Genomic DNA, 21465 nt, shown 5'->3' with positions numbered 1-21465 from the left:
CGTATTTGTTGATTTCGTTCCTCCCACCAACTTTTAAAATATATATTTATTTATATGTGCCTATGGATGTGATTTCATGCTTTTTTTTTTGAGAAGGAAAGAAAAAAAAAAATGGCCGTCAACAAAGGTACGATATGAAAGAGTGGGGGAACATTAAAACAAGAGAAAGTGAGGAAATATAGCCTCAACAGTGTAACGGAAAGCAAAAAAAGTATAAGAGGAGAAGCAAACTTTTAAAGTAAAAGCAAAAACAGAAATTGTTATAATGCCAAAGTTCAAAGTAAATAAATAAATAAAAGTCTGAGAGTCACTTCGTGTTGTTATTGAATTATAAGTTAGGTACAATTAATTTTTTTTCTCTCTCGTTATCGACTTGTTTTATTGATTTCTATTTTTTTATTTTATTTTATTCCAGCTATATTGTTTTTTTTTTCGATTATCGTAACTTTACATCATTCACGGACCGCTACTGCCGTGTTCCTCCCCCCATACATATGTTTTTTTTTTTTCGGTACGCCTTGGTTCGCGTGCTGTTCATTGCATTCTCCTTCCTTTTTTTTATGTTTCGTTTTCCCTACTAATACTTTCTCTACACTTTTTCTTTTTCTTTTTTGTACATATGCCGTACATCAGTTTTGTTTCTCTTTTCTCTTCTTTTTTTTTCCTCCTCCTTTTTCTCTTCTCCACCTTTCTTCTGCAATTTCAAACTTACTTTTCGATTCTTAAAGGAATTTACCCCTGAGGGGAGGAAACTAGTCGCTCGGCACGTAGTGGTTGTGTCAGTGCTGCCGATTACAATACTCCCCTTTTATTTTATTTTATCTTTTTTTTTTTTACACTCTCTTCCTCTTCTCTATTCTCTCCCCTCCCCCCACCCCGTCACACAAACACACACGGATACAGACACGAACGCCCTTCTGTGGGGTGATATGAGGATCGGGACCCCCTCGAAGTAACTCCTTCCTTTGACACGTGACATTCGGAGGGGGAAAAAGAAAAAAAAAGAAAAGTAAAAGTAAAAGACAAGACAAGACAATAGACTTGTCGGTAGCTATTCGTGCACATACATATATACAAACCGGTTCAAAACGGCAATCCACTTTTCACATCTGTTTGTGCACTAATATATATATATATACAACTCATATAATTTAAATTATATTGGTGCTGTATATTAGTGGCACACAGGGTGAAGATAAAAAAGGCAAGGGAAAGGGGGAAAAAAGAATCAGGTTAACCATTCATACATACAAGAGTAATAATTATTGTTATTGTTGTTATAATTATTATCATACTTATTTATTTAGAAGGATAGAGTGGGGAAACAAAAGGAGCCGAGCGTAAAGAAGGAGGAAGCAAATACCAAAAAAAAACAACAAAGGAGTGGCAAAGCAAATCCTCATCTCCCCTACCTAAAAGACGTGCGGGACGGATATCCGCAAAAGAAGAAAATAATAATAAAGTAAATAAACGAGGAAAGGGAAAGGAAGGAAAAGAAAAGAAGAAAGGTTCGGCGAAGGTGAACTACTAGTGTTTATACATATACATATATACGTAATTACAGTGTTACTTAGGTTTTCGCTTGTTATTCCTCGGGGTGCTCGTGCCTCAGATTGGGAGCGGAATTACAAGTAAGAGGGGGCTCGCGAGGCGCAGGGAATAATAAGCAAATAACTGCAGTTGCAGCGCCAGCGGTAGAGAAAAGGTAGTAGTGCATACAAGCAGTACAGTCCGCAGCGGAGAGATTTTCTTTTGGTGCGGGCACCGATGCAAAAGTACGCAATATTAGGAAAGAAAGGAGAAGGGACGTTTAGTGAAGTTCTCAAGGCGCAAGACGTAGAAACGAAGGCATATGTAGCGATCAAGTGCATGAGAAAACCCTTTCAGTCGAAGGAGCAGGTGAATCGCCTTCGCGAAATTCAAGCCGTCCGGCGCCTGCAACCCCATCCGAACATCGTGCCGCTTATCGAAGTGATGTTTGACAAAACCACAGGCCGTCTGGCACTGGTATTTGAATTGATGGACATGAACCTATATGAATTCATTCGGGGGCGCAGGCACCAATTAGACGAACATTGTGTCATGACCCTCATGTACCAACTGTTCAAAGCACTCGACCACGCCCATCGCAAAGGCATCTTTCATAGGGACATAAAGCCCGAGAATATCCTGTTGCGCGAGGATGGCACACTTAAACTAGCGGACTTCGGTTCCTGTCGGGGTTTACATGTCTCGCAACCGTTAACGGAGTATGTCTCGACCCGTTGGTATAGAGCGCCGGAGTGCCTCCTTACGAGTGGATATTACACCCACAAAATGGATCTTTGGGCGGCGGGCTGCGTGTTTTTTGAGATCATCGCTCTGACTCCACTGTTCCCAGGAACGACCGAAATGGACCAAATCCATAAGATCCACGATGTGCTTGGGACGCCGCCGGTGGATGTGTTGAATACATTAAAGAAGTTCGGAGCCCCGATAAACTTCCAGTTTTCCGAGAAGAAGGGAACAGGTGTAGCCCGACTGCTGCCGGAGGGCACTTCCAAGGAGGCGATTGATCTCATTGGTCGGTTACTGCAGTATGACGAAAAGGAGCGTGTAACGGCAAAGGAGGCTCTGCGGCATCCGTATTTCAAGCCTTTGAGAGGAAAGGAACGACAGGAGCGTCACCGAGCGATGGAGTACTCCACGGAGAAAGCAAAAACGTTGGAGGTGGACAGCGTTCTCCCGTGCCTTACGAGGGTTGTAGTATCGAAGCGGGGACCGATGACCACAGAGAATAGACCGCACGTTAGGTTGGAGGACCTCTCCAATGCGAATGGGCGTATATCCGCTCAGTCCGTTCTGCCCAAACTTCAAGGGTGATTTCGTGTTGTTTTGTGGTTTGTTACTGCTCCCTTTAGGTCAAACCGGGAAGTTTCCGCCTAACGGTCGGTTACCGTAATCTTATATCTCGTTTCGTGCTCCACGGTGGTTTAACCGTTGTTAGTCTGGTAACGGGTGTCGAAGCTCATTGCGATGCATTTGCCCACTTCTGAAGCATAAGGTTTAGCCATTCGTACAGTGCGTTGTCCTTGAACCCTTTGTTTTTGTTTCGCATCGGTATCAGGGTAACGTTTTTGCTCCTTTGTTGTTGCTTTCCCTAGTGAGTGAATGATCATTTTGGTGTCGTCACGCATGTGAGTTTCTCTTACTGCCTGTTGGGGTCATCACTTAACATCTTTCACTTTTAATGCGGTGGTACTTGTATACATTTGTATCTATCTTTCTTTCTGCGGTAACTATCAGCATCACAATTATCCCTTCCTTCATAGTTCCCTTAAATGTATATTTTTGTTTGTTTGTTTTTCCTTGTATTTGCTTCCGTATTATTGTTTTATCATCACTAAGACACTTTTCTGAACGAAACTGAATGCGTACAGTTGTGGCACCCGATATATCACTTTGGCTGATGAACTAGACCCTTTGGTCATGTTGTAGCCATCGGCTCGGGACGTACACTTTGCCCTCTCCATCTCTTTCTCTGCAGAGCCACTTGCGGTCGTTTGTGACAGATTTTCTGAGCATTTGGCTCCCAGTTCCTGTAGGTATATCCTCTTGTCGCTTTGTTTCCTCCGTTTGTTGAGCGGAGAGGAGGATAGTTACTAGTGGTATATGCTGGTTTGGTACGGCAACACTACTTCTCCGTTGCTCCCCCTCCACCGACAAGTTACTTTTCTGCTCTCCCTTATTTTTCCCCCCATCTCCTCCGATTCGTAGCATCAAAAAGGAGGCAAGCGTGTGAGGAGGTTGGACCGCCACTAGGGGCAAATTGTATAAACATGTTGCGAGGGTGGCATCCGAATTCTTCAGCCATGCAGGTTGGCATGCGGCACATAACGATTGGTGGGCGACACTCCAGAGGGGGTTTTAGGCAACCACTCGGAAAACACCCACAGGTGAAGCAGGGCGCAGTGGAAGGTGTCCCGCGGCGAATTCCCGGCACCACAAAGGTCACCTACACAAATAAAAAGGGCCGTACCTTCAGCTTCTCCGTCCCTGTGTCGGAATTAACGCACCCACAGGTGACGCTAGAGAGCGCGGCGGGAACATGGAGGGAGATGGACACAAGCTTCTGTGAACTGGGTGACATAGAGGACGATATGCCGTCGCCGGTGGATGAATGCCTTCGAGGAGGGAGCTCTCTCGATAAGCGCCTGATTCAAGAGGTTCGGGAAAGGTTCGTGTCGTTCTGCAGGGAATATGTTTTGATGGACACAAGCGGAATGAAGAGCACCATATTGAGTACAGAGCTTAATGCGGGCCCGGACTATGAGCACTATGATCGAAGACTGAGACGAAAACGCCACTGGCTTGCTATACGTCATCGGTTTGAAGATGTCCGTTACATCATTTGGCCTGACGTAGTGGAGGAAACTGCGAGAGGAGATAGTGCGCAAGCGGATGTGAGTTTAACCAACCCTTCACTGACTGCGGGGGAGATGCTTGAGGCTCTTTTATGGCTAGATGCCGCATCCACCTTCTGCGTCCGCAAGGTACACCCATCAGACCTCGGGGACAAGAGTGAGTTTTTGCCACTTGACCTGCAGCGGGAGGTAGAAGTTGTGGCGTGCCACGCACGACGTGACCTTGACTTCTTCGATCCCTCAGCAACGTCGTTGGAGCAGTTTACCGCATGCGCGGCTCTGTGTGTAAACCATCGCGTCCCGTTTTCCCTCTTCTTCCCGTCACAGGACGTCTGTGGTGATGCTTCGGTCAGTACCGGGCAGTGTATCGTGGCAAACGCGCCATCACCACACACCGCTCTCGGTGCTGTGCGCATCATGGCACTCATTAGCGAGGGGAGTGGCAGCGACATTGGTAAGACGATCATGTTTTCTGATGCGTTCGGTGCAGTGACTCGGTTTGGCATCCTGCGGGGCTTGTCGCGGGTGATGAGTGTTGAGGCGTTCGGGTGTAAGGACGCATTGGAGAACGTGAATGAAAGCGAGCTGTGTATAATTCTGCACTTCTGTGCAGAAGTCAGAGAACAGAATGCGGCCTTCTTCCGCCGCTACGAAGCGTCTGAAGAAAACTCGGACCCACAGCAAGTGTCGTTTTTGGCAAAGTATCAACAGTTATCGCAGATTGCTCTCGCGCGGTGTAAACGACTATTGTACCACCCTGATAGCCCCCGTGCCCAGGTAATGAGTGAAGATGGTTATATCCCTTTAGTGGAGCTGCAGCGGCACGCCGAAGGCACCAACAAGGCTGCCCTTATTCACTACAACCTCGGTATTCGTAGCGCACAGGGAATGCGACGGGTGGCATTGGGCGCACAATCGTCTGCCCGGCTGGCAGAGCTTGTTAGCAGGCTGGAGGAGGCTAGCGCTCGCGTGAGTGGTAATACATTAGTAAATGATTTGGTGCATCACCTGTCGCACAAAGCGGCGGCAGGGAAAATGTCGTTGACCCTGCGGGAGGTGAATACACTGCTGCCGCTTCTTTCCCGCATGCGGAGGGAGTCACCAAACGGAGCGTTGGATGCAAGGTTCGACAGGGTATTTAACGCCATTGATACGGCAATTGGAGCAGCGATGAGGCACAACTGCACTTTGGATGAGCTTCTGGATCTCGCTGAGGGGCTTGCTGCTTGTGAAATGGTGCCATCTGCACTTAAGCAGGTGGAAATGGTGTTGATACGGTCAGTGATGATGCACGAGTGCAGCCCGATGCACCTCAGGCGAATGCTGCAAGCCATGTTTACCCTAATGAGAACTAGCGTGCCTCAAGTACTACTGCAATCCGTCGCGTCGCGTGTAGCAGATTACATAAAGGAGGCTTCTCACATGGATAGCAGCAGCAGCAATGGTGGAGGTGACGAAAAAGTAAAGAACCATGAGGAATGTGAGCAATTGCTTGAATTATTGGTGGTTCTGGGGAAATGTGGGTACGGTGCCCTTCCAGGACTAGTCACAATTTACTGGGAAGCACAACTCATCGATAGCATGCAACTCAATCCCAGATTGCGTTGCAGCTACGCATCACTCCTCGCATCAGCTGCATTTGCTTTAAAAAAGCATGACAAGCGTGCTTGGGAGGGACTAGCAGATGAAAGCCATCGGTTGTTTATGGAGTACACGCGATGCAACAAGGAGAATGATATAGGACGATTTGCCGAGTGTGTTACTGGGTTGGCGGTGCTCACACAAATCAAGGACAATACGAACTCCAGTGACGTGGCATTTCTAAAGGAGTACCTCAGTGCTACATCTCTTGAGTTGAAAAGTTGCGAGGTGATTCGAGTGCAGGAGCTAACCGATCTTCTGGGAAGAACACTCGAGTGGAGCGAGGCACTCGGTGTGGTGGCTCCAGATGTTGTTATCCAACTGGAAAAGGCGTTGTTTGTCATGTTGGAGAATGTCTCCCACACGGCTCCTGGAGTAGGCATACCGGATGAATTGGTTACAGCCGCGTGTTGTTTGGTGGACATGAGTTCTGCCTCACTGGAGCTGCGGAAGGCTGCCGCAGGCGTCGTTGGAGGTGCCATTGTTCATGCTGAAGAAGCGCTTGAAACCCTACGCTCAGGTGCCCCAACGCAAGTGCGGCCCGGTCACTCGTTTGATGTGGCTGCGCTGGCGTCTGCGGAAAGGGAAAATGTTTACAAAAACTCCATTCTACAATACTGTGCGGCTCTACAAAGGAGCGGTATGTCAACCCACGTGGAGGAGCTTTGGTCGTAGCTAAGACACCAATCACCACTTTCTTCTTTTTTTCACATATATGTCTGTGTTTAACGTTTGCGCTCGTCGGTGTCAGCAACCGAACGGGCTTGTAAGTCACACAACTCTACCCCCCTTTCTTGTACTTTGGCTGCCTCATCTTTGGTTGAATTGCGCAGAGTAATATCTTTCATGTATTCGCGTTCCCCCGCTGCTGTTTTAACGCACACGTGAAGGAAACTGTTAGGTAAAAAATACTATTCACTTAGAGGAGGCTGCAGGGCTGAACCCAACTTAGGGAAGTAGAAAGTAGAGAAAGTGCTTGTGTCAAATTTTTTCTTTTTGGAATGGCAACGGCACACTGTACGGAGGTAGCAAAACCTGTGGTGTCGCTCTACTTTGCGAGTATGACGGCTAAAGAGGTGAGCAAGAACATGAACAAGCAGCACGGTGTACGAAGGGAGCCCCGAAGCAGTGGTGAAGGTATCAAACTACGTAAACTTGCTGTAGATGAAAGTAGCGCGATGCGGTCACTGATGAAACGTGCAGCTCCCGTTTTTGCACCCCGTTGCGGCATGCTGCGCCCGGACAAAGATGATCTAATGGAAAAGGAAAGGGAAAGGGATCGAGAGAAAAGTCCTTTCGAAGAGCTGCTGGAAAGAGGAATTGAGGAAGGAATAGCAAAAATTCAATACATATCAAAACTCTCACCTGAGTCGGGGGATGCAGTGAGGAAAGGGGAAGATGATACCGATACCTCCAGTGAGACGCCGAGTTCCCCAACAACAAACAGTCTGTACAAGCAGGCCCTTGAAGTGTGGACGGAGGAGGAGTCTGCGCAGGGGTGCGTGGATAGCGGCACTCATTCCTTTCACACAAGTCACTCACTGGTTAGCGCCTTGGACAGGGGTCGCTTCCCGTTGGATGCAAACTTAACGGTGACGAGGGCTGTAAAGAGAGTTGAAGAGGATCTAAAGAACAGCAGCAGCGACGGTAATCACTCCACCCCCGGGAAAGCAGCACTGCCTCCCACAGTTAAGGGCAAGCCTGGGTCACGCTTAACCCTTTTAGACCGGCTGCGTAAGATCCCAGTTAGGAGTTGGGATCTGCTTTACAACATAACAACCTCGCCAGACACCACTGACAGCAGGAAGCACGGGAGGAAATACTATATGGAACAAGGTCCCCTGCTACCTAAAAAGTGGCGTCATCGATTCGACTACGTCAATTACAAGCAACAGTTCCAGCTAGATGAATCACTTTGCACTAGAGATGTGTGTCGCAATATGGTAATAAGGCACGAGAAGCGTTCGTCGCTTAAACCCCCTATGGCTGCACTTGCTGATGTGTTTGAACAACAAGACTCAGCGAAGTGCCGGCACGCGAAACACCGGAAAAATCCGAGGAACGATGACGCCATGTGGTGTTCCGTTTGGGGAAGGCGAGCCAATGAAATTGCCCTTGAACGCCAGCGTGAACGCATTATCAATGCTGTTAAAGAATTTAAACTTTGTGTAGAGGCCGCAAATCTCTCACGTGTAGCTGTGGGCAGACTTCAGAAGGATCTTATCAAAGTGATACAAGAGTGGCCATCAGACTACCGGAAGCGTCACATCTTTACAACAGCAAACTTTGAGGAGTGGGTGAAAACTCGCTGCGCTGCGCCGTCGGCGGGTGAGTCTAGCAAGGCGGCACACTTGGCGGAGTCAATGGCCTCCACTGCAGAGGCCTCATTTGTAGAATATGTGCTCACCATTTTGCCCCCAGGACAGCAGACTAGGCCAGGAACGAGATAGGAATAATGCTTTTGATAGTGATGGTGATAGTTATAGTTAAAAAAAAAAGAGCGGGGAGTTTTCAGGTACAGTGGTGCCGCCATGACGGTGCGTCACCTTATCTCCCCATCTTTCTTTCCTTTCTCTATATTCCTTTTTCATCTTTTTTTTGGTTATTATTTCGTCTTGTTCTTCTAACAACGATAGTACACGTGCTACACGGGAGGGAAGAGCAACTGATTACACTTATGTAAATTTTTGTCAAATCTACACACGGAAGGGGTTTCATTACGTGATCACTCGGTTATGTACATGAGAGAAGCATGAGCGAAAAGGTCCGACGCATTAAAGTGGCCTAGGCTACTTTTTCACTCCTCGGGCGGCGTTCCTTAACTTTGCTTATTTTCTCTTTATTTTTGTTTTCCTTTCAGCGACCTTCGGTTCAACGCGCTTCCCTTCTTTCTTTTCCGTGTTTCTGGAAATCTATCGGCTGCGCCATGCTTTTGTCTTTTGTCCTTTTAAAAAAAAAATTTACCCTCGGTACCATTTTTCCCGGTTAAGGCATAATTTTTTGTTTATTTTTCCCTTTTGTTGTCATCTATTTTATTTATTTCTTGTTTTGTAACTGCACTCATGGATGCACGTGTATCTATATGCGTCTGCATTCCCGTGCAGTAGGGTTGAGTTGTATCGGATGGGACACCCCCGTCTTTTTTACTTTGTTTCCCCCCCCCCTCCTCTCTCCTTCGTGTTCGTGGTCCTTTTTTTAAAAAGTTTTTTCAATTTACTTTTATGATTTAACACCACTGAGGAAAAAGCTACGCCCGTGAGCACCCTCACCCATCACCTTCTTCCTATTCAGAGTCGTCAGAGGGAAGAATAGAAAGGTTATCTTACACGCATTTCCAGCGGCATATTTGTTTTTGTTCGCTTTTAATGCATAATAGCTCGCCTCCTCCCCTTCTTTTTTTGTTCTTTTTTTTTTAAATTACTGATGTATGATCCTAATAGGAAATAAAGGGGTTTAAACCCCTCCGCCCCCCCCACAACATGTGAGTATGAAACGAACGTGGAGTGTTGTCTTTGTTGTTGTTTTTTTCTTTTATTTCCCACACCTTTCTCCCGAAACCTGTTTATTTTCATGCGTGTTTTTATCATAACGAGTTTTCACTTCTGAGCGTACGGAGGCATTATCTTCCTGCTACGTGTTGCGGTGATACAAGAAATTTTATAAGTTCCATTTTTTTTTCTTTCTTTCTTTCTTTCCTTTTCCCTCCGACAACACTCTTCCCTTCATCTCTTTTGTCCTTCCCTTTCGTATGCGTACGCACAAAATGTTACCGTACCGGTGGAATGCGCTCAACTGTGAGCGAAGTTTGTGGTGTGCGCCCAAACCGGCTGATGTTCATGAAGAGCATATGAGGTTTACATAAAAATGCATGTGCCCATTTATATTTATTTGTGTATGTGTGTTTTGTTTTGTTTTTTGTGTTTGCGTGTTTGTGTGTTGTTGTTGTTGTTGTTTTTAATTAAAGGTCACGTACATTCACTGAAATGTGCGACCCTTCGATGAAGGGAGAAAATGAATTAGTACGTTATGCTACTCTTTACAAAAAAAAAAATAACAGTAATAATGATAATAATGACAATTATTATTATTATATTTATATAATTGTTTATTTATTTCAATTTACAAATATATAATTCTGCATTTGTATTTTTCCTTTTTTTTTTCTCTCTCAAATACGATAGTGCGTAGTGGGTTGTTTACACTTTTGCACCCTCTTAATCACTTTCGCTTTAAGAGGAAGAAAGAGAGAAAGAGAGAGAAAGGAGGAAACGAAATGTGATGGAAAAAAAGAGGGAGAGGTTTCTTGTTTTTTTTCTTTTCGATAATTCCTCGCCTCTCGTATAAAATAACTCGATAACTGTAGCGTTCCACTTGTATTTTAAGTATGTTTTTCATTGATCGATCTTTTGCATTGCGTTGTACTATTCTGCTCTGTTATGTCCTTTTTTTTTTGTTTCTTCTTCTTCCTCTTTTTTCCCCGTTGGCCGCAATTTCTTTCTTTACAGCCAAAACCTCTGTTGGATTGCGGTAACTGATAACTGAATAGGCAAGGTTAGCAAGTTTATTTGCCTTATTTGTCTTCAACCTTACGTCGTTATTGGTGTTGTTGTTTTATTTTATTTTAGTGAGAACACTTTCTCAAACCATAAGTAGTCGAGTAATAAAAAGGGTGGGAAAGAAATCAAAGTATATCTCTGCTTAAAAGGAAAGGAGTTTGTTTTTGTTGTTGTTAAAGATAAAGGTACAAGTTTAGCTATACGTAACTCGCAAAAGCACACAGCAGGAAAAAGAAAAAAAGAGAGGGAAAATTAGGTTAAATAAAAAAGAGTGAAGGAAGGGAAAGAAAAAAAAAAGGATATGACAATCGCTGCACAGGGGGTTCCCTCCGGTCCCTCCGCCACGAAGCCGCTACAAGTGGCTTCATTGTACGTTGGCGACCTCGATCCTGCTATTAATGAGCCACAGTTGGTGGACATCTTTAAACCGTATGGAACTATTCTCAACGTCCGCGTCTGCCGTGACATCATCACGCAGCGCTCATTGGGATACGGTTATGTGAACTATGACGATGTGAATAGCGCGTCGAAAGCCATGGAGGAACTCAATTTCAAGCGAGTGGGTGAAAAGTGTATCCGAATCATGTGGCAGCAGCGTGACCCAGCACTGCGGTACAGCGGAAGTGGTAATATATTCGTCAAAAACCTTAAGGAGGAGGTAGACAGTCGGGAATTGAGTTTGATATTCAAGAAGTTTGGTGAGATCCTTTCCTGCAAGGTGATGGACGATGAGAGCGGGAAAAGTCGCGGTTACGGCTTTGTCCACTTCAAGGACGACGATGCAGCCAAAGCCGCCATCGAGAAAATGAACGGTGACAAGGAACACGCCGATGCGGATAAGGCAGCACTGTATGTTGCCAATTTCATTCGTCGTAATGCCCGTCTTGCCGCACTTGTGGCGAACTTCACGAACGTGTACATAAAGCAGCTCCTTCCCACAGTTGATAAAGACGTTATCGAAAAATTCTTTTCGAAGTTTGGCGGCATCACGAGCGCAGCGATATGCAAAGACAAGAACGGTCGTGCATTCGCCTTCTGTAACTTTGAAAAACACGATGACGCAGTTAAAGCCATTGAGGCGTCACATGATCAAGAGGTGGAAGGTGTTACGCAGCCTGGGGAGAAGTTGTACGTGCAGCGAGCTCAACCGAGAAGTGAGCGGCTTATTGCACTCCGCCAAAAATACATGCAGTGCCAGTCACTTGGAAACAACTTATACGTCCGTAACTTTGACGCTGAGTTCACGGAAAAAGACCTCAATGAACTGTTCAAAGAGTACGGTGTTATTCGCAGCTGCCGTGTGATGACCGATGCCAATGGCATAAGTCGCGGTTTCGGCTTTGTAAGTTTCGAAAATGCGGATCAGGCAAACGCCGCACTCCGTGAAATGAATGGTCGTATGCTGAACGGGAAACCTCTCGTTGTCAACATTGCGCAGCGCCGTGACCAGCGCCTCACCATGCTGAAGTTACAGCTCCAGCAACGCCTGCAAATGATGATGCACCATATGCATCCTCCTCCGTTCGGTATGCCGGGGCATCCACTGCAGAGACGCAATGCCCGCAGTGGCGGCCGGGGCAACCGTCCGCACCCACGTCAACAACAGCCACAACCTCAACCTGAGCCGCAACCACCACTCGCCACTACGGTGCCACCAGCAGCGGCTCACAGCGTTATGTTTACCGCACCCTCAATGGGTTTCTCCGCCGTACCCCGTACTCCTCAGGCATCACCTGCCATCGCTCCCGATACACCACCGCTGCCGCCCATCTCAGCTGAAGATCTGCAACAAATGTCGGTGGACGAACAACGCGCCGCTCTGGGTGACAGGCTCTACATTAAGGTGCATGAGCTTGCTCCGGATCACGCACCGAAAATTACTGGCATGTTCCTTGAGATGAACCCTAAGGAGGCGTTAGCCCTCCTTTCCAACCCTAAACTAATGCACGAGAAGGTTACAGAAGCCCTCTGTGTGCTAAAGGTACACGCCTCAAGCGCTTAAAGTTGATTTTGTGAGTGAAAGTAATATATGAAACGAATAAGCAAAAACAAAAGGTAAAAGAGAGATGTGATAATCTGATTAAATGAAGTCGATATGAAACGTGCTCGGGGCTGTAGCGATTCAAAAAGCATTCCCTGTGTTATTAGTAGCGGACCGATAATTTATACACTGATGTTTTATCCCTCAATCACGTTGCCTAGAGCAGGGGAGATATTTGAGAGGAGGAAGAGGGATGGGCAGAAGTGACTCGAAGGGAAGCGAAAAAGGAGAGAGAGAAACACTACCGAGAGGTAGTGAAGAGGGAGAAATAATGCAAAGAGAGGTAGGGAGATTGGAGTACTACTGCTAAGTGGTACAGATAGCAAAGTTTGAACCCCCATCTTCATTTTAGCTTACGCTTCTTCCATGTTTCTCAAGCCCCTTCTTTTCTTCACTTCAATTGCGCGTTTTATCGGTCCGCATTGTAAGTCGTGAAGTATCCTACTTGTAAGTCGTGTGCTCTTGCTTTACCTAGTGTGGTGGACCAGCTTCACCTGCGTGTATTCTTGTGACTATGCCTGTTCGCTAGTACTCTTGATTTTGTCCTCTTTTTGCTTCTCTTTCTACCCTCTCCTCCTTCCATGTGTCAAGGTCCGAGGGGCCACATGCAGTATGAGCAACAACCCATACCTTGCGCACTACTTTGGTGAAACCCTGGAGGACAACTTAGGGGACGTAGCGTATGACGCTGCCGCGAACTTTGCGTACTTTCCCAACGCCGTGCACATGTCACACCGTGTGTTTCGACCGTCTAAAGTGTATCAGCCGACGCCCGAAGTGTCTGGTACAGGCGGTGATTTATTACGCTCAGACGGAGGATCTGCCGCTGATGTATTACAGTCAACACCTGCAACAGAAGGTGCGTATCCATCATCCACACTGGACATCCCCCTATTGCGAAACTATGTACTTGATAAACCTCCACGTCCCGAGTCAGGTCCGGAGGTTCCAACGGATGGTGATTGTGAAGTAACCCACCTGCTACGCAAAGACTTGTTGGAACCAACGGCAGCAACATCAACAGATGTGGAAGCATTGGAATGGGACTTAATGATTGAAAAATCGCGTGCTGCCATCAAACAAGCAAGAGAACTTCTAACTCATGAATGTGGCCCGTATATTGGTGCAGAAAGGGTTTCATCCCCTCAAAACTATTCGACAGTGCTTACTCCTGCGTCACCCAAAACGGCCAGTTCGGTTACTATATCCGCCCAAACAGCTGGGAGCGATGATAATGTTGCGAGTCAGTTTCGGTTTACTGAAGAAGATGAGAATTGGTGTCCTGGCAGCAAAGACCGCAATTTAAATAGCTCCCCGAGTTATGCTAGTGGTCTAGTTGAGGGCCCGCATCCGGCGCCTGCATCCGGTGCAGAGATGGGACCGATGACGAATACAAAAGAGGCAGGGGAACTTCTGAGCTCTCCGGAGCCACACATGCCCACCAGCACACTACCGATGACAGAAGTTAAAGCTCAGACTATGACTACACCATCACAACCTTTACACAATTTACCCACAGTGACCGAAGCAAGGTGTGTTCTGCTGACTCCAAACCCTAACGCTGCCGCGTGTCTCGCAAAGCGACTCACCCGAAGACCGCCACCCGCTTTGGCAGTTTCCGAAGAGGACTTTTCCACAACCTCCGGGGCGCCCGCCGTAGTTGGAAAAGTTAACGGCGAAACTGGGAGAGCGATCATGTATGCAGAATCAGTCCCCACTCCATATCAAAGCGTTGAGAGGAACCACAGGAAAAAGGAACGGTCGCGCAAGATCGATGGAACACTTGTGTCTTCACTTGGAAGTGTTCTCGAACAGTTTGCACGTTCACTGCAGGCGCGTGGCATCGGTAATGGTTGCAGAGATTACCACGACTCCAATAGTTGGGATGCAAACTGCGTAAAGCTGGAACCGGTGCAGCAAACCGAAAACGAATTGAAGGAAAAGAAAAGTAAATGTGGTGCTGAACCTAACGAAAGGAGAGGTCGAAAACATTGTATTCCACCCCCGCAGGTACTGGTGGGTAGTGCCCCGCTGGTTGGTGCAAGCTGTGCATTTCCTGGAGATCACTATGGGGCGTTCATTAGGGCAGTACCAACGTCAGAACTTCCTGTGGTAAATGCGGACTTTTATAGTAACGTGTCGCGACGAGCAAGCAGTGTGAGACGCACCGGCAGCGGTGTCGCACCCGCAGCACCGAGCTACGCTCGACCAACAGAAAGTTGGTTGTGTAAAGGTGTTCAGCTGAGCGGTGGCGAGTATGGCGACAACAATGGTGTCATAGATGTGAAGGAAATGAGTGGGGGATGCCCCTGAATGGAAGCGTGGTGCTGTGTCGATCGTGTGAATAAAGTGGACGCAACACCTTGCTCGGATTCAGACCTTCTTAAGGGCGTTGTCAGCTCGTCTATACAGGTATTTATATCAGTGTTGTGTTTTGATTTGTTTTGTTTTGAAAGCAAACGCAAAAGGTAGCTCTATCGCCGCTTGTTTCCTTTTACGCTTAACGAGTTTCCGTCTACCAACTACTGCTATACCACTCGGCTGTTGATTTGCTTTCTCTTCGTTTTCTTAATATGCCGCGTGAATGTCGTATCACTTTCGCCTAGGAAGGTGGGGACGTCGGCACATTGAAGGGTTTATTGTCTCCACTCTTCTGGAAAAAGCATCATGACCTCACCCATCGCAGTGGTTGAGAAACTCTTAGCAGATACACGAGTGTGCCTTAAGATTCAGCCACGGAATGCGTACCAGGCTGAGGGTGCTTACATGTCAAGCATGGAGCGACTAAAGGAGGCACGAGAAAAAATTAGTGGATTCAGCGGTGAGTATGTTGATCGTTTACTCAAGGAGGTGGACGAATTGGAGCGCGCAGTAAATGAAATGATACTTGCTCGAACAAACTCCGTTGAAACCCTCCTTGGCGTTGACTTTGGGGAAGAGGAGGGGGAGGATGGAAATGATGAGGCAACCCTTGTCGCACGGGAACTTGAAAAGAAGCGCGAGGAAAAGAAAAAGCGGTCTAAAGCAAAGGCAAAAAGCAAGAAGACGGAGCGCAAGGGGAAAGAGGGGCAAGAAAAGGAAACAGGAGATAATGTAGGGGCGGGACCTTCCTCAAAACCTGAGGAAACAGAACACCAGGTGGAGAATGAAGAAACGACAGTGGTTGGTGAGGTTAAAGTCCTCACCACGTATGCAGATTGCAAAAGCCGAGATATACCGCAGGAGGTGGTCGGTTCGGGGAAATGCATCCCAGTTTTAAATACCCCGCTGGCGCACTTGCTCTTTGATACAGTTGTTGAATATGATGGGTGTCCGTGCACCGTTCGGGTGGCGTTACACCGTGCGGTTGTAGTCGCTTTGACGTTTGGGCGGCCCCCTTCAAGCACCATTGAGTCAGCGAATGAAAGCAAGGTAGAAGCAACTGACTCCGACAATGTAGGTGATGGTGTTGTTGTGCTTCCGGAGGTCGACGACAATTTGGCAAAAATGTTGGTAGACGAAGACCTTCTTGTTGATGTGGAATCCGACGAGAACGAGGACGATGTAGCGGATGGGGATGCGGAAGATGACGGTGGTGCCACGGCGGAGCTATCGAAACAGTTAGTGGCAGAGTTTGACGCCATTCAGGAGGAAAAGAAACAGGAAGAGGAAGGGGGAAGTAGCAAGAGGCTGCCGTCTGACATTTCTACGAAGCTGTGGGGTTCAATTCGTTCCTTTACTTTTCTTCCTTGGGTTATTCTTATGTGTCATGGGGGTTACTTTGCTGGGGGTGTTTTCATCGAAGGGGAGCCTGTTGCCCACAAAGCGTTCCAGCGATATGTTGTCCGGAAGAAGCAAGGTGGAAAGCAGTCCTCCAACGAGAAGGAAGGCGGAAGTTACGGGAGCATTGGGTCACAAATTCGTCGAGCGCAGGAAATTAGGTGGAGGGTGGAGGTTAGAGACATCTTGATGCGGTGGCGCAACTATATAAACGCTGCGGCGCTGGTCTTGTACGTGGCCCCAGGGCCGAAGAATCGTGCCGTGTTGACGGACTTTTCTACGTTACCAGCGACAACGTTGGAGAACGGGGAGCGGGCAGTGTCACCCGTCAACTTGAGGGATCCTCGCGTACACAAGGCTCCACTGACAACACATCGCCCCTGCTTTCAGGAAGTTCAGCGTATATATGGCACCGTATCGACCTGCACTGTTGATTACGTTTTGCAGACTGATTAATGGCAACCTGATGAATCCCTTTGAGCGAGCGGTTGTGCGTGCACAAGTAATATGCGCATAGGTATTCGCCAAGACAGCCACAGATGCTGAAAAAAGGAGGTTAATACGTGAACAGAACGGTGTGAACTTCTCGGTTTTGGCTTCCCCTTGGAACGTGTTCCTTCATTTTTCGTTCTCGCAGATCATATCCATTAAGCGGTCCACACCGTGCCGGGGTGCAAAGGTGGCACAAGGAATCTAGTACCACCTAATGATTTCGTTTCATCAGCTGCATTTTCACACCACTTTTCTTTCTTTTCTACAATTTTCCATAACAATATCAATAATAATAATAATAATGAGTTAGTTGGCACTGCTCCTGTGTAGACACACTATAGGGTAGACACAAGAGGGAAAACATGTCCGATGACGATGATGATGTGGTTGTTCTCCAGGTGTGTGCCAACAAGCAGTGCTTAGGTATTGAGGACCTTCAGTTCGATGAGGCGATGGGTGAAATGTACTGTGCAAACTGCAGGGAGCTTTACAATCGCGCGGCACAGGAAGGTTTTAGGATTTTACTGAGCCCGGAGGATGTGGTTCTCGTTCGCATGATATTCGACCGATTCGATAATGGAAAAGGTTACTGGACACATGATGACTTTGTGCGCTTCCAAGAAAGTACCCTACAGGATGTTGAAACGGACATTAACAGCCATGAGGCACTCAAGGAGTTCTTCAAGGACGAATACGACATCGAACTCACCCCAAGTAGCTCCGGAGAGTACAATATTCTACCCGAAAACCTGGAGGAGATGTACGGCGGTTACGCATATAACAACATCAATGCGCTGCACAAGGATTGTGACGCCCTGGAGAGTATCGGCCTTATCAACACAGCAGTTCTCGAGTAATCACCTCCTTTCTTCAGCAAACCTTCCCCCCCAAAAAAAAAATATATATATACTCAGTTATGTGGTCAGTGACTGAAGGAATGAGCATAGCGGAGGGGGAAGTTTTAAAGGGATCTGGTGGCAACAAAAAACGGGGGTGCTGTCCATGCATGTGCACCCACAAATATATAAAAAAAGGAGAAGCCTACCTTTGAAGATGGCACGGGTGGACACGACGGACCGCGGCGGGCGCCGCACACACTTCTTTCGAATCGCAATGAGAAACAGGAAGGAACGAGTGCGGGATGAATTAAACCATATTGCTGAGCCACGGGGTGGCAGAGGTAATTTTCTTTCTTTTTTGTGCGTGTGCCTTTTCCTTTACTTCCAAGTTTTCGTTTTTTTATTTTTGTCGTTGTCATCTGTGAATGTTATTTAACCTTAAAGAGAGTTGCATACCTCTCTATGTGATAGGTTGCGTTTCACTCTTTCATCTCGCTGGAAAGATGTGTGTGACTTCCTTCCATCACTTTATACCATTGTCACCTTCACGCTTCTTGGTGCATTCTCCCTCTTTTCTACGGCATTTTTTTCTCCTTTCACCTGTACACGAATACTAACGTACATTCCACAGTGGTGAGCCATCACGACTTTTATCAATTAATAACTGGTGTCTAACGGGTGAAGTTTGTCTGTGTTGATAGAAGTAGTAACTTTACTTTGTTACAAGTTGTAATGCAGGAACTTGCGGTTTTTAAACGTCCCCACCTGCATGCCTGCAGCGAGTACGTGGATGTAGCGGTAGAGTTGGCACCGCTGCGCAGATGTGAGAGTTTCACCGATTTTTTGCAGTTGTTACAGGGGGAATTAGAATTCATTTACGGTAGCGCTCCAAAGTCATTCAATAATGCAATTTTGTACAGCACGCATGAGGCGCCCTGCTCCTTCTCGTGTTACTTCAGTGAAAAGCAACTTGAGATGCTGCGCAACTTCGATGAGGCTTGCGAAAAAGAGAGTCAAATGCGAGTCAGTTACGAAAACGTCGTCGCCGAGTACGACGCAAAGGTAGAAGAAAATAAGGATCGCAAGATGAACCGCCGCAGGCGTATGGAGATGGAAAAAGCGCGGAAGCGTGTAAAGGTGATGGATCGGGATGTTAAACAGGCAGAATATGAGGTGAAGAAATCCGCGCAGAAACTCGCCAACATATTTCAAATCGCAGCGCTCCGCGTTCTCCTAAACTGATCAGCAATGACCGCACTAGAGAGCTGAGGACACATGTATGTTTTTACCCGGAAGAGCGCCTCATCGGTTGTTCGATTCGCATTCGCTTTTTCTATTTTGCAGGTTTGACGATTGTAAGCGCCGACCTCTACCAACCATCGGACGGTCAGTCTGCCCACTCGTTTGATGGAGGCCATATGCCGCTACGATTAGACCTATGTATATGTCCATCTGGAACAATCACATTTTCGTTTATACCAGTGACAATTTTCAGTCTTTGGCCTAACATGTCATCACAGGAAGTATGTAACACATTTGCACCTGCTTCCTCTCCTCCTATCTTCTCCACTTTGCTCTCTCCACTTCATCTGGTACCATTTCTGCGTGTGTGTGTATGTGTGTGTGTGGGGGGGGGTTTGTGTTACCCTCTTACAAAATGCCGCCGCACTCCCTCCGTTACTTGGGGAGGCTTTGACAAGGCCGCTTCAGCATGTCTTCAGATTGCGCTGGACCTCCGCGTCAACGCGTGCGGAGGGAAGATGACATCCCGCTGGATTTTAGTGCCCTACCTGCAGTGCAGGAGCTGATTATAAAGAACAACCGTCAGACGAAGTTGAAGCGCCGTTTGAAGACTTCAGACTTCGTGAACGAATCCTTTTCGGAGTTAGGGTGCCGTGCGGTGGCCGACAGGACGTCTGTTGGCGTGCTCTCTAGTTTCCTCAAGGAATGTACTGAGAAGCATCGAATCCTTCCCCGCAGTTCTTCAGTGGCGAGGGTACTCTACTCGTTCGTGGAAAACGGACTTCTGCACGAAGGGCAGGCGCTGCTGCAGCAGATTCTGCAGGCCGAGGCGTCTTTGCGCTCCAAAGTCATGGATGAGAAGGTCGCCACTATTTCATTGCGTCTGCTCACCGAAAGCGATGAGGTGAATTTGGGTCTCGCAGAACGTATCATATCCATGCTTCCAGAAGGTTCTCATAAGCGGCGGCTTTTTTCCCCACTTCTCGAGCATGCGGCGCGAACCGGCGATACAACGTTAGCATTTAAAGCGCTGCGGATGGGACGGCAGAAACAACTTGAGTTCTGGGATGTCGATTACAAGCAGTTACTGCGTTGCTTGCAAAGTGCTGCGAAGGGGACTGATATCTCGGCACTCATCACGGAGCTTTTGGAGTGTATGGTCGACCACCACCCAGTCGTTGGAAAAACCAATGGGGAAGCACTGCAACAACTTCTAGGCGGGGAGTTAACGGAAGTGAATGATGAGACAGGGATGTGCTGCAGGTGCAGCACGAGGGTTCACACATTCGACTTTGCTCCGGATGACCGAGTGACTCTACTGCGCGATATTGAAACGAAGCTCATCGCCCCGAGGGTGGAAAGTGGAAGCCACTACGAACCTGGGAAGGTCGTCGAGCTGACGGAACGAAAGGAGCGGTGGGAAGAATTTGCGGTGTTCAAAGACACGCTTTCTCGTCTTGATTATGATGCCGTGATTGATGGGGCCAATGTAGGGTATTATGGCCTCAGTAATTGGTATCGCGGAGCAAAGGAGGCACTACTGCGGTCACGTGGTGTGGATCCATCCACTCTTCCAGAATATGAACTCTGTGAAATACCACTTCCCGTTGATGTGCCTCCGAAATTTTCCCTCATCGATGAGATGTTAACTGAAGCCCAGAAGCTGCGAAAAAAGTCGGTGGTGATGCTGCACAGTCGGCATGTTAGGTCTCCCTCCAAGGAGAATTTGGTGTGGTTGGAGAAGTGGGGGCAAGAGTCTTCACTGATTGTTTGTCCCGGTTTTCTCAACGATGACTACTGTTGGTTGTTCGCCGCCATTCACAGGCCAAACTGTCTTGTCGTCTCCAATGACCAAATGCGCGATCATCACTTTTCGTTGCTCAGTCGCCGCTCTTTCCTGCGTTGGCGACAAAGGCACCTTGTTACGTATAGAGCACGTTTTAGTTGGGCAACGGGGGCTGTGAGTTTGTTGCTGTCGCTGCCTCGTCCGTATGCCGTTTGGGTGCAACGCGGTCAACTCTCTCCGTCACACTGGCACGTACCTGTTCGGACGACACTGGACGTGATTGACCAAGCAACGAACCGCAAAACTGAAAGTGAAATGGAGGTTGATAAGAATGGAGATGATTTTTGTAACGCATGGCTCTGCACAGCTGCCATAAATAGGTAGCTGGGGCTCTTCCCTGTCCCATGGTATTAGGGGACGCATTCTGTTGAGGGTGGTACGTGTTACCGCTCGCACTCGAAGTTCCTTCACACCCTTTTTTTTTGGAGTGCGTATTCATGTTCGGACTGTGTGGTGGAGCCTCGACAGCTTCACAAGCGTTTAACAGTATATAGTACAGGGATATGTGTACGCATATGCCCCGCACGACTGCTAGACTTGTACCCACCTGTGCCTCGTTTTCCTCCGCTTGCTCATTTCTTCGCGCACCTGCCTCCCCTTTCACTTTCCTTTTATTTGAAAATAACCAATTACGCTTTTCAAACCG

General features: G+C 47.5%; 9 protein-coding genes across 9 annotated transcripts, besides 15 other annotated features; all 9 read left to right on the top strand.

The window, feature by feature from the left end:
• Nucleotides 1-31: 31 nt before the first annotated feature.
• Nucleotides 32-56: a sequence feature (AT_rich).
• Nucleotides 57-373: 317 nt separating this feature from the next.
• Nucleotides 374-432: a sequence feature (A-rich).
• Nucleotides 433-542: 110 nt separating this feature from the next.
• Nucleotides 543-696: a sequence feature (A-rich).
• Nucleotides 697-806: 110 nt separating this feature from the next.
• Nucleotides 807-836: a microsatellite.
• Nucleotides 837-990: 154 nt separating this feature from the next.
• Nucleotides 991-1033: a microsatellite.
• An 88-nt stretch (nucleotides 1034-1121) lies between these two features.
• Nucleotides 1122-1163: a sequence feature (AT_rich).
• Nucleotides 1164-1258: 95 nt separating this feature from the next.
• Nucleotides 1259-1300: a microsatellite.
• A 140-nt stretch (nucleotides 1301-1440) lies between these two features.
• Nucleotides 1441-1507: a sequence feature (T-rich).
• A 260-nt stretch (nucleotides 1508-1767) lies between these two features.
• On the top strand, nucleotides 1768-2862 carry Tb09.211.0960 (protein kinase, putative; the record flags this gene model as incomplete). The annotated part of the gene is made up of 1 exon (XM_822147.1): nucleotides 1768-2862. One exon carries the CDS (start codon nucleotides 1768-1770, stop codon nucleotides 2860-2862), a length of 1095 nt encoding a protein of 364 aa, XP_827240.1.
• Nucleotides 2863-3818: 956 nt separating this feature from the next.
• Nucleotides 3819-6719, top strand: Tb09.211.0950 (hypothetical protein, conserved; the record flags this gene model as incomplete). Its single annotated transcript, XM_822146.1, has 1 exon — nucleotides 3819-6719. One exon carries the CDS (start codon nucleotides 3819-3821, stop codon nucleotides 6717-6719), a length of 2901 nt encoding a protein of 966 aa, XP_827239.1.
• A 326-nt stretch (nucleotides 6720-7045) lies between these two features.
• Nucleotides 7046-8494, top strand: Tb09.211.0940 (hypothetical protein, conserved; the record flags this gene model as incomplete). Its single annotated transcript, XM_822145.1, has 1 exon — nucleotides 7046-8494. The coding sequence occupies one exon, from the start codon at nucleotides 7046-7048 to the stop codon at nucleotides 8492-8494; it is 1449 nt and encodes a 482-aa protein (XP_827238.1).
• Nucleotides 8495-9715: 1221 nt separating this feature from the next.
• Nucleotides 9716-9742: a microsatellite.
• Nucleotides 9743-9921: 179 nt separating this feature from the next.
• Nucleotides 9922-10000: a sequence feature (A-rich).
• Nucleotides 10001-10082: 82 nt separating this feature from the next.
• Nucleotides 10083-10146: a microsatellite.
• Nucleotides 10147-10276: 130 nt separating this feature from the next.
• Nucleotides 10277-10342: a sequence feature (CT-rich).
• Nucleotides 10343-10812: 470 nt separating this feature from the next.
• Nucleotides 10813-10896: a sequence feature (T-rich).
• A 5-nt stretch (nucleotides 10897-10901) lies between these two features.
• Tb09.211.0930 (polyadenylate-binding protein 1, putative) lies at nucleotides 10902-12602 on the top strand (the record flags this gene model as incomplete). The annotated part of the gene is made up of 1 exon (XM_822144.1): nucleotides 10902-12602. The coding sequence occupies one exon, from the start codon at nucleotides 10902-10904 to the stop codon at nucleotides 12600-12602; it is 1701 nt and encodes a 566-aa protein (XP_827237.1).
• A 651-nt stretch (nucleotides 12603-13253) lies between these two features.
• Nucleotides 13254-14954, top strand: Tb09.211.0920 (hypothetical protein, conserved; the record flags this gene model as incomplete). Its single annotated transcript, XM_822143.1, has 1 exon — nucleotides 13254-14954. One exon carries the CDS (start codon nucleotides 13254-13256, stop codon nucleotides 14952-14954), a length of 1701 nt encoding a protein of 566 aa, XP_827236.1.
• Nucleotides 14955-15308: 354 nt separating this feature from the next.
• Tb09.211.0910 (hypothetical protein, conserved) lies at nucleotides 15309-16856 on the top strand (the record flags this gene model as incomplete). Its single annotated transcript, XM_822142.1, has 1 exon — nucleotides 15309-16856. One exon carries the CDS (start codon nucleotides 15309-15311, stop codon nucleotides 16854-16856), a length of 1548 nt encoding a protein of 515 aa, XP_827235.1.
• Nucleotides 16857-17166: 310 nt separating this feature from the next.
• Nucleotides 17167-17195: a microsatellite.
• A 59-nt stretch (nucleotides 17196-17254) lies between these two features.
• Nucleotides 17255-17749, top strand: Tb09.211.0900 (hypothetical protein, conserved; the record flags this gene model as incomplete). Its single annotated transcript, XM_822141.1, has 1 exon — nucleotides 17255-17749. One exon carries the CDS (start codon nucleotides 17255-17257, stop codon nucleotides 17747-17749), a length of 495 nt encoding a protein of 164 aa, XP_827234.1.
• A 714-nt stretch (nucleotides 17750-18463) lies between these two features.
• Nucleotides 18464-18973, top strand: Tb09.211.0890 (hypothetical protein, conserved; the record flags this gene model as incomplete). The annotated part of the gene is made up of 1 exon (XM_822140.1): nucleotides 18464-18973. One exon carries the CDS (start codon nucleotides 18464-18466, stop codon nucleotides 18971-18973), a length of 510 nt encoding a protein of 169 aa, XP_827233.1.
• A 360-nt stretch (nucleotides 18974-19333) lies between these two features.
• Nucleotides 19334-19359: a microsatellite.
• An 83-nt stretch (nucleotides 19360-19442) lies between these two features.
• On the top strand, nucleotides 19443-21143 carry Tb09.211.0870 (hypothetical protein, conserved; the record flags this gene model as incomplete). The annotated part of the gene is made up of 1 exon (XM_822139.1): nucleotides 19443-21143. The coding sequence occupies one exon, from the start codon at nucleotides 19443-19445 to the stop codon at nucleotides 21141-21143; it is 1701 nt and encodes a 566-aa protein (XP_827232.1).
• Between the last annotated feature and the right edge of the window lie 322 nt (nucleotides 21144-21465).

Source organism: Trypanosoma brucei, chromosome 9, assembly GCF_000002445.2.
Source record: "Trypanosoma brucei brucei TREU927 chromosome 9, whole genome shotgun sequence".
NCBI classification, from domain to species: Eukaryota; Euglenozoa; class Kinetoplastea; order Trypanosomatida; family Trypanosomatidae; genus Trypanosoma; species Trypanosoma brucei.
Note: the sequence above shows the minus strand (reverse complement) of the source record. Positions and strands in the feature narration are given on the sequence as shown.